Raw genomic sequence first — 18,714 nt, 5'->3', positions numbered from 1 at the left:
GATGAGATGTGAAGGTTCAGTTAGGGCGCTCGAGAGTTAGAAGTTAGCTAGGAAGGACCTAAAGAGAGAGCTAAGAAGAGCCAGGAGGGGACATGAGAAGTATTTGGCAGGTAGGATCAAGGATAACCCTAAAGCTTTCTATAGGTATGTCAGGAATAAAAGAATGACTAGAGTAAGAGTAGGGCCTAAAGGACAGTAGTGTGAAGTTGTGCGTGGAGTCCGAGGAGATAGGAGAGGTGCTAAATGAATATTTTTTTGTCAGTATTCTTGCAAGAAAACGACAATGCTGTCGAGGAGAATACTGAGATACAGGCTACTAGACTAGACGGGATTGAGGTTCATAAGGAGGAGGTGTTAACAATTGTAGGAAGTGTGAAAATAGATAAGTCCCCTGGGCTGGATGGGATTTATTTTAGGATTCTCTGGGAAGCTAGGGAGGAATTGCTGAGCTTTTGGCTTTGATCTTTATGTCGTCATTGTCTACAGGAATAGTGCCAGAAGACTGGAGGATAGCAAATGTTGTGCCTTTGTTCAAGAAGGGGAGTAGAGACAACCCCGGTAACTATAGACCAGTGAGCCTTACGTCTGTTGTGGGCAAAGTGTTGGAAAGGTTTATAAGAGATAGGATTTCTAATCACCTAGAAAGAAATAATTTGATTAGAGATAGTCAACACGGTTTTGTGAAGGGTAGGTCGTGCCTCACAAACCTTATCGAGTTCTTTGAGAAGGTGACCAAACAGGTGGACAAGGGTAAAGCAATTGATGTGGTGTATATGGATTTCAGTAAAGCGTTTGATAAGGTTCCCCATGGTAGGCTATTGCAGAAAATATGGAGGTATGCGATTCAAGGTGATTTAGCAGTTTGGATCAGAAATTGGCTCGCTGTAAGAAGACAGAGGGTGGTGGTTGATGGAAATGTTCAGCCTGGAGTTCAGTTACTAGTGGTGTACCACAAGGATCTGTTTAGGGCCACTGTTGTTTGTCATTTTTATAAATGACCTGGAGGAGAGCGTAGAAGGATGGGTGAATAAATTTGCAGATAACACAAAAGTCGGTGGAGTTGTGGAGAGTGCGGAAGGATATTGCAGTTTACAAAGGGACATAGATAAGCTGCCGAGCTGGGCTGAGAGATGGCAAATGGAGTTTAATGCAGAAAAGTGTGAGGTGATTCATTTTGGAAGGAGTAACAGGAAGACAGAGTACTGGGCTAATGGTAAGATTCTTGATAGTGTGGATCAGCAGAGAGATCTCGGTTTCCATGTACATAGATCCCTGAAAGTTGCTACCGAAGTTGATAGGGTTGTTAAGAAGGCATACGGTGTGTTAGCTTTTATTGGCAGAGAGATTGAGTTTCGGAGCCATGAGTTCATGTTGCAGCTGTACAAAACTGTGGTGCGGCCGCATTTGGAGTATTGCGTGCAGTTCTGGTCGCCGCATTATAGGAAGGATGGGGAAGCATTGGAAAGGGTGCAGAGGCGATCTACCAGGATGTTGCCTGGTATGGAGGGAAGATCTTATGAGGAAAGGCTGAGGGACTTAAGGCTGTTTTCGTTAGAGAGAAGGTTAAGAGGTGACTTAATTGAGGCATACAAGATGATCAGAGGATTAGATAGGATGGACAGTGAGAGCCTTTTTCCTCGGATGGTGATGGCTGGCACGAGGGGACATGGCTTTAAATTGAAGGGCGATAGATATAGGACAGATGTCAGAGGTAGGTTTTTTACTCAGCGAGCAGTAAGGGCGTGGAATGCCCTGCCTACAACAGTAGTGGACTCGCCAACATTAAGGGCATTTAAATGGTCATTGGATAAACATATGGATGAAAAGGGAATAGTGTAGATGGGCTTTAGAGTTGTTTTACAGGTCAGCGCAACATCGAGGGCCGAAGGGCCTGTACTGCGCTGTAATGTTCTATGTTCTAACCATCCAGGACAAAGCAGCCCACTTGATTGCACCGCCTTCCACAAACATCAAACCCTCCACCACCGATGAACAGCGGCAGTCGTGTGTACCATTGACAAGATGCACTGCAGTAACTCACCAAGATTCCTTAGACAGCACCTTCCAAACCTACGTCCATCTGGAAGGACAAAAGCGGCAGATACCTGTGAACCCCAACACCTGGAGGTTTCCCTCCAAGTCACTCAAAATACTGACTTGGAAATACATCGCCGTTCCTTCACTGTCACTGGGGCAAAGACCTGGAACTCCCTCTCTAACGGTACAGTGGGTGTACCTACACCTCAACTGCAGGGATTCAAGAAGGCTACGCACCACCATCTTCTGAATGGCAACTAAGGATGGACAATAAATGCTGGTCCAACCAGCTACACCCATACCCCTTAAATCAATTTTAAAAAAGGAGGGATTTTCTTATGAGAAGAGGGTGTGTAGATTGGGCCAGTCTATTAGAGTTTAGAAGAATGAGAGGTAATCTTCTTGAGACATATTGGATTCTCAGGGGGCTTGACAGGGTAGATACCGAGAAGATGTTTCCTCTTGTGGGAATGTCTAGGACCAGAGGGCAGAATCAAAGAGTCAGAATCATCTCATTTAAGACAGAGATGAGGAGAAATTTCTTCTCTCAGAGAGTAGTGAATCTGTGGAATATTTACAGCAGAGAGCTGTAGAGGTTGAGTCTTAACTATGTTCAAGGCTGAGATAGACAGGTTTTATTCAGTAAGGGAATCAAGGGTTATGGGGATAAGGCAGGAAAGTGGAGTTGAGGATTATATGAGACCAGCCATGGTCTCATTGAATGGTGGAGCAGACTCAATGGACCATGTGGCCTATGTCTTCTGGTTTATTTAATGCGCATCGGGGTGTGTTCGACCACAGTTTGCCTGTTAATTCATACTTTAGCATGAGATAAATATAGGATAGGTATTGTAAATTTATTTTGTTTAAAACCATGGTATCTTGTGGCTTTGTTCCACTAAGAGGATAACTGGGATTTCAAACCTCTGAATACTTTAAACAAAAATTACTAGTTCCTAAATAGATCACAACAGAATTTTAAAATCAAGATGTTGCTTGACCCAGAGCCAATGCAAATCACCAACCACAGGGGTGCAAGTTAAGACATAGACATAGTTTTGGATAAAGTTTACGGACACCAGTCAGGAGTGCATTGGAATAGTCAATTGCTAGGGATAACAAAGACATGAATCAGGGCTTCAGCAGGTAAGTTTGAGAAAAGGACAAAGTAGAAGAGGTGGAAATATGAATTCTTAAGTGATGGCATAAATATGGTTTGAAGCTTATCGAGGTTGAGTATGACACTAAGATTGCGAACAGGCTGCTTAATAGACTGTTGCCAGGAAGTCAGTAGCTAGGGAATGGAATGCGAAGCAGGGACCAAAAGAATGGCTTCAGTTTTCCCAATATTAAATTGAAGAAAAAATCTGCTTATCCAGTACTGGATGTCTAATAAATTGTCTAATAATTTAGCAAGAGTGGAAGAGAGGTGGTATTAAAAATTAAATGTACTTAAGGACAATGGAGGGCAGCATACAGATGACAAATAGGTGTGAGCCAAGAAAAATCCTTGGTAGATAACGCAGGATAAGAATGCAGGAGCAGGAAGAGAAGCCATTTTAAGTGATACTATGGCTATGGTTAAATAGATGAGTGTACTAAGTGGTCTGCTGTATCCTCTCGTGGTATTCATCCTTTGGACTAAACAGAGAGTGAAGATGAGGCCTTGCTATGGGGAACATCCAGGGTAAGAGGATAATGGTTTTATTTTGGACTAGGGCATCAAAAGTAGGGGTGAGGGTATGGTGGAGCGAATCAGTAGCAGTAGAAATGTTGTGACAAACACAGGGACAAAGACTTGGGACTTTGAAAGTGTGAGTGCAAGTGCATTTGGTGATATTTTTTCCAGGACCAGACACGGAAGAAAGTAGGGCTGGGAGTGAAAAGGGGGAATGTGGGAAGAGAATCTGCATCTCAAATATCTCCTCTTAATAGTTGATCAAGCATGGTGAATCTCTGCCGTATGCGTTCTATGATTTAAATGCCCTTTTATATATATATATATATATATATGGGCCAAAAGACACCTCCCACCCAACTTATTCACTCTTCCAACTTCTTCTGTCAGTCAGGAGATACAAAAGTCTGAGAACACGCACAAACAGATTCAAAAACAGCTTCTTCCGCGCTGTTACCAGACTCCTAAACGACCCTCTTATGGACTGACCTGATAAATACTACATTCCTGTATGCTTCACCCAATGCCAGTGTCTATGTATTTAAATTGTGTACCTTGTGCTGCCCCATTATGTATTTTCTTCTTACTTTTATTTTCTGTTCATGTACTAAATGACCTGTTTGAGCTGCTCGCAGAAAAATACTTTTCATTCTACCTTGGTACACGTGAAACAAATCCAAAATTGCACACGCTGTGGTAAATGAGGCTTAATCGCTATCTTGTGGTGAAGCAATACCGTTAGGTGGAGAGTTCCAGGATTTGAACCCAATGACAATGAAGGTTTAGTGATATATTCCCAAGTCAAGATGCAATTTGGAGGTGAAGGCATCCAATGCATCTTGCTCCTTCTAGGTGGTGAATATTGTGGGTTTAGGAAGGAGATTTAGAAAGTTGATACAGTGCATTTGAGAAACTGCACATATGTCGCCACAACACCTTGATGATGAAGTGGAATGGATCATCTTCACTTTAATGCAGGCTGTTACAATACCTCTACTATGGTTTGCCGGAATGTTTGTAACAACACAAGACATCTAATTGAATTCCCACTGAAAATGTATTACGTTTCATGTATTTTTTCAATGCAATCAATCAGTAATTCCTTCTTTTGTCACATATCGAACAGCACTTCATTAATCCATTGAAATATGTTTAATTTATTGAAGGATGTTTAGAATCAATCAAAAAATAAATTAACTGAAAACATTGTTGAGGAACCTATGTATAAAATGGATTTGAGTACTGAAACTCAACTCACCTCTTTGTGGGAATCTTTGTGCGCTTCTAGCGTTTTCATAATTGTTAGTTCTGCGTAGTTTTTAAACCTTGCCGGTTGATTGCGCAGAATTTCTCGTAGAACTCTTAAGGCCAATGCTCTAATGGAGTGCTGGGGGTGGGGGCAAGAAGAATTGATTTATAAATACATAAATGAATTGCTATAATTTCATACAATTATTTTCCAGAGATAGAATTGCAATTCAAGTCAAGGACCACATCACCATCAGAAGCAGTAGAGAGAACCCATGCAACAGTCACAGCAAGAGATCAAAGAATAATCTTTTGAAGCTTGTATTTTGCAGATGTGTCAGTAGTTAAAATATTTAGGTTAGGAAATGTTCTCTTTCCCAGTGAGCAGTTGTGGCTTTATTACATGTTTGCCAATTGTAAATCTGTGAACACTGAAAAGTAGCATTTCCCTGTAATTTCCACCCCACATCCCCACCTTGCCAGTCACCATGTCCATTCCATTTCATGCACTTTTACTTTCATCCCTTGCTCTCCCCCATGATGGGGTTCTCCTTGTCCTCTCCTTCCACCCTACCAGCTTCCATAGTCAAGAGATCATCCTGTATCATTTATGCCACCTCCAACTTTGATGGCATCGCCAAACGTGTGCCCCTTCCCTCCCCTTATCATTGCAAAATCTTTCTGTGAACCCTTGACCAATCCCCAGTCATTTTTAACACCTTCTCCCCTTCACACAGCACCTTTGCATGCAAGTGAAGGAGTGCCGCCTTCCTTCCTACAGCCCAAAGCCCCAAACATACACCCCAGATCAAACATCGATTTACTTGTACTTCTTTCAATTTAACATTCTGTATACAATGTGGTCAGTTCTACACTGGGGAGATCAAATGCAGATCGTGTTGTCACTTTGCAGAGTACTGGTGATCAGAGTACAAGCTCCCAGTAGCTTGCCATTTTGACTCTCCGCCTTGCTCCCATGCTGATTTTTTTGTCCTTGACTCCTGCACTGTCCTGAAAAAGTTCAACATAAGCTCGAGGAACAGCATCTCAGATTTCCACAGGGCAATTTACAGCCTTCAGGACTCAACAAAGAGTTCAACCATTTTAGATGTTAACCTCTGCTATGTATTTTGATTTCTTTTGATTCGCTAGTTTTGGTTTTTCTCTCGTTTCTCGGTGTTTTCTTTCAGGCAACAGCTGTTCAAGATCCTGTCGTTCACACCTCCCCCGAGTTCTTCCCCCCCCCCCATACTCTTTCTCCACCCCTACTCCCTTGCTTAAATCCAATGACACCTCTAACATTTCCTAGTTCTGATAAAAGGTAATCAATTTGAAACATGATCTCTTGTTTCTCTTTCCAGAGATTTGCTGAGTCTTTCCAGCATCTTTCAGCATGATGTAGCAAAGTGCTCTTTGGGGGGGGTTTAAAATAATTCAGCAGGGGCATGGGAACCTGGATTGTAGTTTTGGGGTACGGGAGATTGAGAGTATAGAGGTCAGGAGCACAGATTTGACTTCGCAGGAGGGTGCCAGTGTTCAGGTAGGTGGTTTGAAGTGTGTCTACTTCAATGCCAGGAGTATACGAAATAAGGTTGGGGAACTGGCAGCATGGATTGGTACCTGGGACTTCGATGTTGTGGCCATTTCAGAGACATGGATAGAGCAGGGACAGGAATGGTTGTTGCAGGTTCCGGGGTTTAGGTGTTTTAGTAAGCTCAGAGAAGGGGGCAAAAGAGGGGGAGGTGTGGCGCTGCTAGTCAAGGACAGTATTACGGTGGCGGAAAGGATGCTAGATGGGGACTCTTCTTCCGAGGTAGTATGGGCTGAGGTTAGAAACAGGAAAGGAGAGGTCACCCTGTTGGGAGTTTTCTATAGGCCACCTAATAGTTCTAGGGATGTAGAGGAAAGGATGGCGAAGATGATTCTGGAAAAGAGCGAAAGTAACAGGGTAGTTGTTATGGGAGACTTTAACTTTCCAAATATTGACTGGAAAAGATATAGTTCGAGTACATTAGATGGGTCATTCTTTGTACAATGTGTGCAGGAGGGTTTCCTGACACAATATGTTGACAGGCCAACAAGAGGCGAGGCCACATTGGATTTGGTTTTGGGTAATGAACCAGGCCAGGTGTTAGATCTGGAGGTAGGTGAGCACTTTGGAAACAGTGACCACAATTCGGTGACCTTTACGTTAGTGATGGAAAGGGATAAGTATACCCCGCAGGGCAAGAGTTATAGCTGGGGGAAGGGCAATTATGATGCCATTAGACATGACTTAGGATGTGTTGGTTGGAGAAGTAGGCTGCAAGGGTTGGGCACACTGGATATGTGGAGCTTGTTCAAGGAACAGCTATTGCATGTTCTTGATAAGTACGTACCAGTCAGGCAGGGAGGAAGGGGTCGAGCGAGGGAACCGTGGTTTACCAAAGAAGTGGAATCTCTTGTTAAGAGGAAGAAGGAGGCCTATGTGAAGATGAGGCATGAAGTTTCAGTTGGGGCGCTTGATAGTTACAAGGAAGCGAGGAAGGATCTAAAGAGAGAGCTGAGACGAGCAAGGAGGGGACATGAGAAGTCTTTGGCAGGTAGGATCAAGGAAAACCCAAAAGCTTTCTATAGGTATGTCAGGAATAAAAGAATGACTAGGGTAAGAGTAGGGCCAGTCAAGGACAGTGGTGGGAAGTTGTGTGTGGAGGCTGAGGAGATAAGCGAGATACTAAATGAATACTTTTCGTCAGTATTCACTCAAGAAAAAGATAATATTGTGGAGGAGAATGCTGAGACCCAGGCTATTAGAATAGATGGCATTGAGGTGCGTAGGGAAGAAGTGTTGGCAATTCTGGACAAGGTAAAAATAGATAAGTCCCCGGGGCCGGATGGGATTTATCCTAGGATTCTCTGGGAAGCCAGGGAAGAGATTGCTGAGCCTTTGGCTTTGATTTTTAGGTCATCATTGGCTACAGGAATAGTGCCAGAGGACTGGAGGATAGCAAATGTGGTCCCTTTGTTCAAGAAGGGGAGTAGAGATAACCCCGGTAACTATAGGCCGGTGAGCCTAACGTCTGTGGTGGGTAAAGTCTTGGAGAGGATTATAAAAGATACGATTTATAATCATCTAGATAGGAATAATATGATTAGGGACAGTCAGCATGGTTTTGTGAAGGGTAGGTCATGCCTCACAAACCTTATCGAGTTCTTTGAGAAGGTGACTGAACAGGTAGACGAGGGTAGAGCAGTTGATGTGGTGTATATGGATTTCAGTAAAGCGTTTGATAAGGTTCCCCACGGTCGGCTATTGCAAAAAATACGAAGGCTGGGGATTGAGGGTGATTTAGAGATGTGGATCAGAAATTGGCTAGTTGAAAGAAGACAGAGAGTGGTAGTTGATGGGAAATGTTCAGAATGGAGTTCAGTTACGAGTGGCGTACCACAAGGATCTGTTCTGGGGCCGTTGCTGTTTGTCATTTTTATAAATGACCTAGAGGAGGGCGCAGAAGGATGGGTGAGTAAATTTGCAGACGACACTAAAGTCGGTGGAGTTGTAGACAGTGCGGAAGGATGTTGCAGGTTACAGAGGGACATAGATAAGCTGCAGAGCTGGGCTGAGAGGTGGCAAATGGAGTTTAATGTGGAGAAGTGTGAGGTGATTCACTTTGGAAAGAATAACAGAAATGTGGAATATTTGGCTAATGGTAAAATTCTTGGCAGTGTGGATGAGCAGAGGGATCTCGGTGTCCATGTACATAGATCCCTGAAAGTTGCCACCCAGGTTGATAGGGTTGTGAAGAAGGCCTATGGTGTGTTGGCTTTTATTGGTAGAGGGATTGAGTTCCGGAGCCATGAGGTCATGTTGCAGTTGTACAAAACTCTAGTACGGCCGCATGTGGAGTATTGCGTACAGTTCTGGTCGCCTCATTATAGGAAGGACGTGGAAGCTTTGGAACGGGTGCAGAGGAGATTTACCAGGATGTTGCCTGGTATGGAGGGAAAATCTTATGAGGAAAGGCTGATGGACTTGAGGTTGTTTTCGTTAGAGAGAAGAAGGTTAAGAGGTGACTTAATAGAGGCATACAAAATGATCAGAGGGTTAGATAGGGTGGACAGCGAGAGCCTTCTCCCGCGGATGGAGGTGGCTAGCACGAGGGGACATAGCCTTAAATTGAGGGGTAATAGATATAGGACAGAGGTCAGAGGTGGGTTTTTTACGCAAAGAGTGGTGAGGCCGTGGAATGCCCTACCTGCAACAGTAGTGAACTCGCCAACATTGAGGGCATTTAAAAATTTATTGGATAAGCATATGGATGATAAGGGCATAGTGTAGGTTAGATGGCCTTTAGATTTTTTTTCCATGTCGGTGCAACATCGAGGGCCGAAGGGCCTGTACTGCGCTGTATCGTTCTATGTTCTATGTTCTATCTTCACAGAATACTTATCATTTCTAGCATCTACAATATTTCATTTTTCCGTATTGTTTATTATCTGTTTATGGTCTATCTTGAACTGACCCAAGGGTGAATAAGGTTTAGGAGCTTGGATAAACTGAAGAAACATTTTATACAATAGCTCAAGAGATTCCACTGTAAATAAAGCAGGTTGGCTGGTTTAGTCCGATTCTGGTAAACTGGAAGTCTTTACTTATTTTGAACAAGCTACATAACAGTTTTATGAATAACAGATCTTGATGATGCAAAATACCATGTTGCTAAAACAAAAAGGATTTTCACCCACTATGGAACCTTTTTTTGAAATTCACTTATGGGATGTAGGAGTCTTTGGTTAGGCCAGCATTTATTGATGATCCCTAGTTGGCCTTCAGAAGGCAGTGGTGAGCTACCTGCTTGAACTGCTGCAGACCCTGAGGTATAGCTACACCCACTGTGCTGTTCGGGAGTTCCAGGATGCTGCCCCTCGATAGTGAAGGAGCGGCGATATATTTCCAAATCGGTGTGGTGAGTTATTTGGAGGGGAACCTCTAGGTGGTGGGGTTCCCAGGAATCTGCTGCTCTTGTCCCAGATGGTAGCGGTCGTGGATTTGGAAGGTATTGTTTAAGGAACCTTGCCAAGTTACTGCAGTGCATCTTGTAGATGGTACACACGGCTGCCACTGTTGGTCGGCGGTGGAGAGTTTGAATGTTTGTGGAAGGATTACTTACATCCTTGTCTCCTAGAGTCTCTAGGAGCAAAAGTAGAATAGTCTTGAAGTGCTCGTCCCACACCCCCAGTGTATCCTCTCTGGTTATTTTTAAGAGTTCCAGTAGTGCTGCCTTCCGCTCTTCAACTCGCTCATTGTGGTTGGAAAGTTCTTTCAGAAGGTCAGCAACCATATCCGAATGGTGAATGGGAACTGCCAGGAAAATAGAAAAAACATAATTAACCTGATATATTTTAAAGTATCCATTCTATTTGGTCAAAAAAGTTGAAACAAAGTGAGAATTACATGAATACTGAACTAAACCTTTCGCAAAAAGGATTTGCCAGGCAGCCATCCACCAAACACAGATTTTACTCTAGGACTTATGCTATAAGCTTCAATGTTTTTAAGTTCTCCAATTTTTTTTAAACCAAAATATATAATTCAAGTTTTTTTTGTTAAAAAATGGAAAATAAATTTACAACATATTACAAAAGATCAAAGATAGACAGATCTCAAGTTTGAAACACCCACAGTTTCAATTCCAGCAAGATAAATTTTGAACTTTCATCTTCACAATGATCTCGCAAAAGCACAAAGGAATCCTGCAGGACAATGGTTGTCCTGATCAGATCATGGTTGGCGGTGTATTGTGCAAACTCACAAATGGGCCAAAAAATACAACTTTCGATCCTAAAAAATGCCCTGTTTGCCTCAAATTATCCTGGAAAGGCAAAGGATTTCAAAAAATTGATCAGAAGGTTAAGCAAACCTATTCATGTTGCCAACATGGAGTGGCTATGCAAGTGGTATTTTCCACTATTAGCTGCTGCCGGCAGTCTAAAACGACATTCGGCCGACCACATAATTGAGCAATGTCGTGTATGAATCTTTGTTCCGGCGTGGTGCTAGATTGGTTGATCAATCAAACAGCATGTTCCTTTGGTTGTTCGCAATAGGCAGAGTACAGACCGTACTCAACCAGCTCACGCTTGCAAAATCTAAAACAAAAACATCCGATTCTGCAATTGATCAGTACCGGCTGAACAATCCTGAATATGCTAGTAGCTGTACTAACAACAATTTAACATAATCAGTTGAGCTTGTAACGTGGCTCATTTACGCTTGCTACAAGAGACACATTCATACACAGACCCGCTCTCTGCAAACAAAATGAACGTGTTCCACCTTTTGTTCAATTGCCCAAGCGCTTGGGGAGCCTAACGTTTCTGTTGCCTTCTTTATGGCAATGCCTCGGTCAGAGTAAACTAATCAACACCCTTTTCGCCTGCAGTATAAATTGTGATCGGTTGAAATTTGGCGCTCTCCTTTGTCCTGATGAGTGCAAGATTGAAAGTTTCAGCAACTTGTCGCTCTCTCTATGCACACACACAATATCCGAGGACAGGAATGATATTGGCTTCTGTGCCCCTCACAGTTGAATAGGCACTCTACAGTTAAAGTTTACAATTGAATAAGTTACAAATAGGCTAGCCTACTTTCTCCTGGCTAGGGAACCACATCAAGTGGGATCACCACCTTTATGGTCAAGGAAAGAAAACGTTCAATTTTGCAAGTTTGAATGTTAAAATGAAGCAAATCCTGCACTCATGGGATGTCCTGTCCCACGTGCCCGAGATCCACAGAATCAACCTGTTCAGACACATGATGACCCATGACAGAAACTAGTGACCCTAGTCATCCTCGAATCAAGCATAAGGCAACGATGATCATCAATCAGAATGCTTTTTCGTTTTTTGGCTCCCCAGAATAGCCTTTCTTAGCTAGAAACTGCAATTGCATTCTGGAACACTTCAAAAGAGTATGCTTCAAATAAAATTCTATTTCAAAGTCCCCAAGCAGGTTGTCAATTTTAATTACTCTCCACAGAGTAAACTCCACAAACTGCCTATAGCCAGCAATACGCATTGTGAAGAGTCCCCCCCGCCTCCCAGTGAACGTTTGGTTCAGTTTTGGTCTCCTTGCCTGAGAAAGAATGTACTGGCGCTGGAGGGTGTGCAGAGAAGATTCACTAGGTTAAACCCAGAGTTGAGGGGGTTGGATTACGAGGAGAGGTGGAGTACACTGGGACTGTTCTCGTTAGAATTTAGAAGGATGAGGGGGGATCTTACAGAAACATATAAAATTATGAAGGGAATAGATAGGATAGATGCGGGCAGATTGTTTCCACTGGCGGGGGAAAGCACAACTAGGGGGCATAGCCTCAAAATAAGGGGAAGTAGATTTAGGACTGAGGTTAGGAGGAACTTCTTCACCCAAAGGGTTGTGAATCTATGGAATTCCTTGTCTAGTGAAGCAGTTGAGGCCCTTTAATTAAATGTTTTCAAGGTAAAGATAGTTTTTTTTTGTAAATTTAGAGTATCCAATTATTTTTTTTTCCAAATTAAGGGGAAATTTAGCGTGGCCAATCCACCTGATGCACAGCTTTGGGTTGTGGGGGTGAAACCCATGCAGACATGGGGAGAATGTGCAAACTCCACACGGACAGTGACCCTGGGCCGGGGTTCGAACCAGAGTCCTCAGTGCCACAGTCCCAGCGATGTCCACTGCGTCACATGCCGCCCTTATAGATAGTTTTTTGAAGAATAAAGGGTTGTGGTGTTCAGGCGGGAAAGTGGAGCTGAGTCCACAAAAGATGAGCCATGATCTCACTGAATGGCGGAGCAGGCTCGAAGGGTCAGTGGGCCTACTCCTGTTCGTAGTTTTTATGTTCTTAGGAACTGATTCATTGCAATTTATCTGCGCAGGTCACACACTGGTTTTCCAATCCATCCACTCATCCCCACACTATAGCTTGTTGGGTCAGTTGCCAATTCAGTGTGACATTCTCTTCAGACCTCAAGTACTTTTGCACATGAGAACTCAAAGGAATCATAAATCTAATCATTCAGTCCATCAAACCTATCTGTTCCACAGATCACGTACAATGTGTTCTACTGTAGAAACCACCAACCTCATTCCTTGATCAGATGCCTTTCTCGGCACATTTTCATTAGTGTCACAGCTCAGAAGCCAACATATTCCACACAACATTTAATCAACTAACAATACACAATTTAATTAATCATATTCTGTAACCAAATATTTAAAAGATTTGATCAACACAGCTTTAACTACGAGTCATATACCCACTGCTGCTCTGTGGGAAAAATATTGTAACTTCTAGTCTTGCTTTGAGCACATTATTTGAAGGCTATAAAATAAATTTAGCGCTCAAGGCTTAAATAAGCAATTAATTGCATCATTACCTGGTCTAGAAAATGTTGCAAGCAATTAGCATGTATTTATTCGCACATGGTGCACTCACTGAAAAGTCACTGCAGCACCAAGTACATAAGATAATTTATTCATGTATTGAACATTACCAGTATAGAAATAAAATGTACCCAGAGTTCCCATCAGCTGACTGCAAACTTACTTATTAGAAAATGAATAGAGCTGCTCAATGCCTCACCTGGTTAAAACAGCAGGTATTTGAGTTACATAAACCAGTGCTTTTCAAACTCTTTTTCCCCCAGGACCCACTTTTGCCAACCCGCTGATCTTTGGGAATCTCGCCATGTTCACTTGACTGCTTGGGAGTCAGTGGACTGGTCCATATTTAAGAACTCAGTGACCAACCTAAACGAGTATGCCACCACCATCACAGACTTCATCAGCAAATGTGTAGACGACTGTGGCCAAAGAAATTAATACATACGTTCCCCGACAGAAACCATGGCTTAAATCAGGAGATTGACTCCCAACTGAAGGTCAGGTCTGATCTTGTATATGTCAGGAACCCCTAACCTATGCAAGAAATCCAGGTACAACCTCCGTAAACTCATCCGGGATGCCAAGAAACACCATCAGACCAAGCTAGAAGTACATACAAGCGTTACAGACTCTCGTCAGTTGCGGCAAGGCTTAAACAACATAACGGGCTACAAAGCGAAGCCGAGCAGAATCTCCGGCAGTAGTGCACCCCTCCCTGATGAACACAATGCATTCTATGCTCAGTTCGAGCAGGAAACCATCAAACTGTGATGCAGAAAAAGGCCAGCAGCGCGAGTTCAATTCCCGGACCAGCTGAGAATTCTGAATTCTCCCTCTGTGTACCCGAACAGGCGCCGGAATGTGGCAACTAGGAGCTTTTCACAGTAACTTGACTTGTGACAATAAAGATTATTCATTTATTTATTTGACTGCTGTCGACTGCCCCAGCAGCCCCAGATACACCCATATTCACCGTCACAGCTTGTGAAGTTAGATCGGCCTTCTTGAAAATGAAGCTTCGGAAGGCAACGGGCCTGGTCGGGGCCCCTGGTCATGCACTCAGATGCTGCGCGGACCAGCTGGCAGATATGTTTGCGGACATCTTCAAGCTCTCCCTACCCTGTTCCGAGGTCCCCACCTACTTCAAAAGCAACGTTCCTCAATGACTATCGTCCCGTGGCCTTGACATCGATTGTAATGAAGTGCTCAGAGAGGTTAGTCATGAGGCACATCAACTCCAGACTCACAGAATGCCTAGATCCACTGCAATTTGCATACCGTCGCAATCGATCCACAGCAGACGCCTTCTCACTGGACCTACACTCTCCCTGGAACATCTTGACAACAAGGACTCCTACATCAGACTCCTATTTATTGACTACAGCTCTGCCTTCAACACCATAATCCCAGCCAAGCTCATGTCAAAGCTCCAAAAACTAGGACTTGGCTCTTCACTCTGCAACTGGATCCTTGACTTCCTGACCCATAGACCATAATCAGGATAAACAACAACTCGTCCTCCACGATAATCCTCAATACCGGGGCCCCGCAAGGCTGCGTACTTAGCCCCCTACTATACTCCCTGTACACACACAACTGCATGGCAAAATTTGGCTCCAACTCCATCAAATGTTTGCTGATGACATGACCGTGGTGGTTCAGATCTCCAACAATGATGAGTCAGAATACAGGAGGGAGATGGAGAACCTACTGGAGTGATGTAATGACAACAATCTCTCTCTCTCAATGTCAGCAAAACTAAAGAGCTGGCCACTGACTTCAGGAAGCAAAACATGGTACACACCACTGACTATCTGCTTCAATGGGGCAGAGGTGGTGATGGTTGACAGCTTCAAATTCCTGGGTGTGCACATCACCAACAATCTGTTCTGGTCCACGCACGTCGACGCTGCGACCAAGAAAGCACAACAAGTGCCTATACTTCCTCAGGAACCAAAGGAAATTCGGCATGCCCACATTGACTCTTACTAATTTTTACAGATGTGCCATAGAAAGCATCATTGGCGGCACGGTAGGACAGTGGGTCGCACTGTTGTTTCACAGCACCAGAGTCCCAGGTTCGATTCCCAGCTTGGGTCACTGTCTGTGCGGAGTCTGCACGTTCTCCCCATGTCTGCGTGGGTTTCCTCCGGGTGCTCCGATTTCCTCTCACAAATCCCAAAAGACGTGCTGTTAGGTAATTTGGACATTCTGAATTCTTCCTCTGTGTACCTGAACAGGCGCTGGAATGTGGCGACTCGGGGCTTTTCACAGTAACTTCCTTGCGGTGTTAATGTAAGCCTCCGTGTGACAATAAAGATTATCTGGCTGAATCACAGCCTGGTACGGCAACTGCTCAGCCCAAGACCAGAAGAAACTACAGAGTCGTGAACACCGCCTAGTCCATCACACAAACCCGCTTCCCATCCATTGACTGTTTACACCTCCCGCTGCCTTGGGAAAGCGGGCAGCTGCCTTGGGAAAGCAGGCAGCATAATCAAAGACCCCCTCCCACCTGGCTTACTCACTCTTCCAACTTGTTCCATCAGGCAGGGGATACAAAAGTCTGAGAATATGCACTAACAGATTCAAAAACAGCTTCTTCCCCGCTGATACCAGACTCCTGAACGACCCTCTTATGGACTGATCTGATTTCTACTGAGTAGTACCACACTCCTTATGCATCACCCGATGTCTGTGTCTATGTATTTTCATTGTGTATTTTACGCCCACCCTATTATGTATTTTCTTTTCATGTACGGAATGGTGTTTGAGCTGCACGCAGAAAAATACTTTTCACTGTATCTTGGTACACGTGACAATAGGGCAGCACGGTAGCATGGTGGTTAGCATAAATGCTTCACAGCTCCAGGGTCCCAGGTTCGGTTCCCGGCTGGGTCACTATCTGTGCGGAGTCTGCACGTCCTCCCCGTGTGTGCGTGGGTTTCCTCCGGGTGCTCCGGTTTCCTCCCACAGTCCAAAGATGTGCGGGTTAGGTGGATTGGCCATGCTAAATTGCCCGTAGTGTCCTAAAAAGGTTAAGGGGGGGTTGTTGGGTTACGGGTATAGGGTGGATACGTGGGTTTGAGTAGGGTGATCATTCCTCGGCACAACATCGAGGGCCGAAGGGCCTGTTCTGTGCTGTACTGTTCTATGTTCTAATAAATCAATCCAATGCAGTAAACATGATTTTATGATTTTTGAAAATAAATTGGTACAGTTTGACAGAATTCGATCCCCTCTGGCGAGTGATGTCGGAGGGGTACAACACAAGGCATAGGTCAAGGAAGGGATCTTAGTCTGATTTGGAAGTCTCACGAGCCTCAAAAGGGGGGAAAATGGTGGAGGTTTGTGGCGCCATTGCCCCCTCAGTAGTTGGTAGACTTCTTGTTGAGTGAATTTAGCAAAGTGACAAGTGGTTGCTGAGGATCTAATGAAGGCAATTGAGAGGGTCATGACACCAATTCTGGCGCCCTTGCACAGGTTGGGTAGTGGGTGGAGGTACAGGGGTACAGCAATTAAGAAGGAGGAGGAGGTGCTCAATGAGCATAGCAATCGGATTATGTCTTTTGAGGCAGAGGTGGCGCTGGTAGCAGAGGAGCGAAAGACATTAACAGTCATGGTCAATGATCTGGAGAATCGCTTCAGGCAACAGAACTAAGAATTGTTGGGTTGCCGGAGGGCCTGGAAGGTACAAGCGCCACTTATTATGTTTCTAAGATGTTTGGAAATTTGGTGGGGGAGGGGGTCTTTTTGTCCCCTCCCGAGTTGGACTGGTCCATCGATCGCTGAGACAGAATCCCAGAATGGGGCAGCCACCATGGGCGATCACAGTCCAGTTCCACAGTTACCTGGATAAGGAGCGGGTCCTGAGATGGGTGAAGGATAATCGAAAGCGTAGATGGGAGGGCAATCCCAACAGAATATATTCAAGATGTCAGGGCAGAGTTGGCAAGAAAGCGCATGCTGTCTAATATAGTCAAGGTGGCGCTCTACAGAAGCAACATGCGTTTTGGGATGGTGTACCCGGCTCAGCTTCGGGTTACCTTCAGGGACAGACACTACTATTTTTCCAGGCTAGAGGAAGTGAATGACTATTAATAAACACTGATTGGGGAGAACGGAAGGGTACGAGGACTATGATCTTTTTTGTTTGGTCATGCTGGAGTTTTTCTGTATTTGTATTTTTATGTAGGATGGATGCAAAGTGGGGGAGATGGTATTGGGCTTGTTGGTGGGGGTTGTATCTGGCTGAATATGGGAGTGGCCTACTGTATTGTTGGAACCGTTTCTAAATAAGGGACCTGGGTGTGCGAGTGCATGATTCACAAAAAGTTGGTTTACAGGTGCAACAGGTGATTAAGAAGGCAAATGGAGTTTTGTCCTTCATTGGAGAGATGGAGTTTACGACTAGGGAGGTTATGCTGCAACTGTATAAGGTGTTAGTGAGGCCACACCTGGAATATTGTGTTCAGTTTTGGTCTCCTTACCTGAGAAAAGGATTGTACTGGCGCTGGAGGGTGGCAGAGGAGATTCACTAGGTTAATCCCAGAGTTGAGGGGGTTGGATTATGGGGAGAGGTTGAGGAGACTGAGACTGTACTCGTTGGAATTTAGAAGGATGCGGGGGGGATTTTATAGAAACATATAAAATTATGAAGGGAATAGATAGGATAGATGTGGGGAGGTTGTTTGCACTGGTGGGTGAAAGCAGAACTAGGGGGCATAGCCTCAAAATAAGGGAAGTAGATTCAGGACTGAGCTCAGGAGGAACTTCTTCACCCAAAGGGTTGTGAATCTATGGAATTCCCTGCCCAGTGAAGCAGTTGAGGCTCCTTCATTGAATGTTTTCAAGATAAAGATAGATAGTTTTCTGAAGAATAAAGGAATAAAAGGTTACGGTGATCGGGTGGGAAAGTGGAGCTCCGTCCACAAAAGATGAGTCATGATCTCATTGAATGGCGGAGCAGACTTGAAGGGCCAGATGGCCTACTCATGCTCCTAGTTCTTATGTTCTGTTCTTATGTACGTGGAGTTCAATAAAAATGAGGCGGTCTCGCCTTCTGCGCTCTGGGAAGCAATGAAGGCAGTCATTGGTGGGTGGGAGGAGAAGATACTTTTTCATAAGGCATATAGGGATAGATCTGGGAGGCATAGAGACGGAGGCTGGTGGATTTCATCCTCGAGGTGGACCGCTAATACTCGACTGCCCCAACACCGGAGCTTTTGGCAGAGATAAATAAATTACAGATGGAACTCGAGCTGTTATCAACAGGGAAGACGGTAAGCCAACTTCATCGCGTGAGGGGGATGTTTTAAGAGTATGGGGAGAAGACCAGCCGTTGTTA

At 44.3% G+C, this 18,714-nt stretch overlaps 1 protein-coding gene across 1 annotated transcript in view; it reads right to left on the bottom strand.

Moving 5' to 3' along the window:
• The window catches only part of clasp1a (cytoplasmic linker associated protein 1a), a 357,689-nt gene that overhangs the window by 26,635 nt on the left and 312,340 nt on the right, over positions 1-18,714 (bottom strand). The window contains 2 exon segments of the mRNA XM_038790034.1: positions 4,974-5,102; positions 10,114-10,304. Coding sequence (XP_038645962.1) covers positions 4,974-5,102; positions 10,114-10,304 — 320 coding nt within the window.

This window comes from Scyliorhinus canicula, chromosome 2 (genome assembly GCF_902713615.1).
Source record: "Scyliorhinus canicula chromosome 2, sScyCan1.1, whole genome shotgun sequence".
Taxonomy (NCBI): domain Eukaryota; kingdom Metazoa; phylum Chordata; class Chondrichthyes; order Carcharhiniformes; family Scyliorhinidae; genus Scyliorhinus; species Scyliorhinus canicula.
The sequence above is the reverse complement of the archived record's forward strand: the minus strand, read 5'-3'. Positions and strand labels throughout refer to the sequence as shown.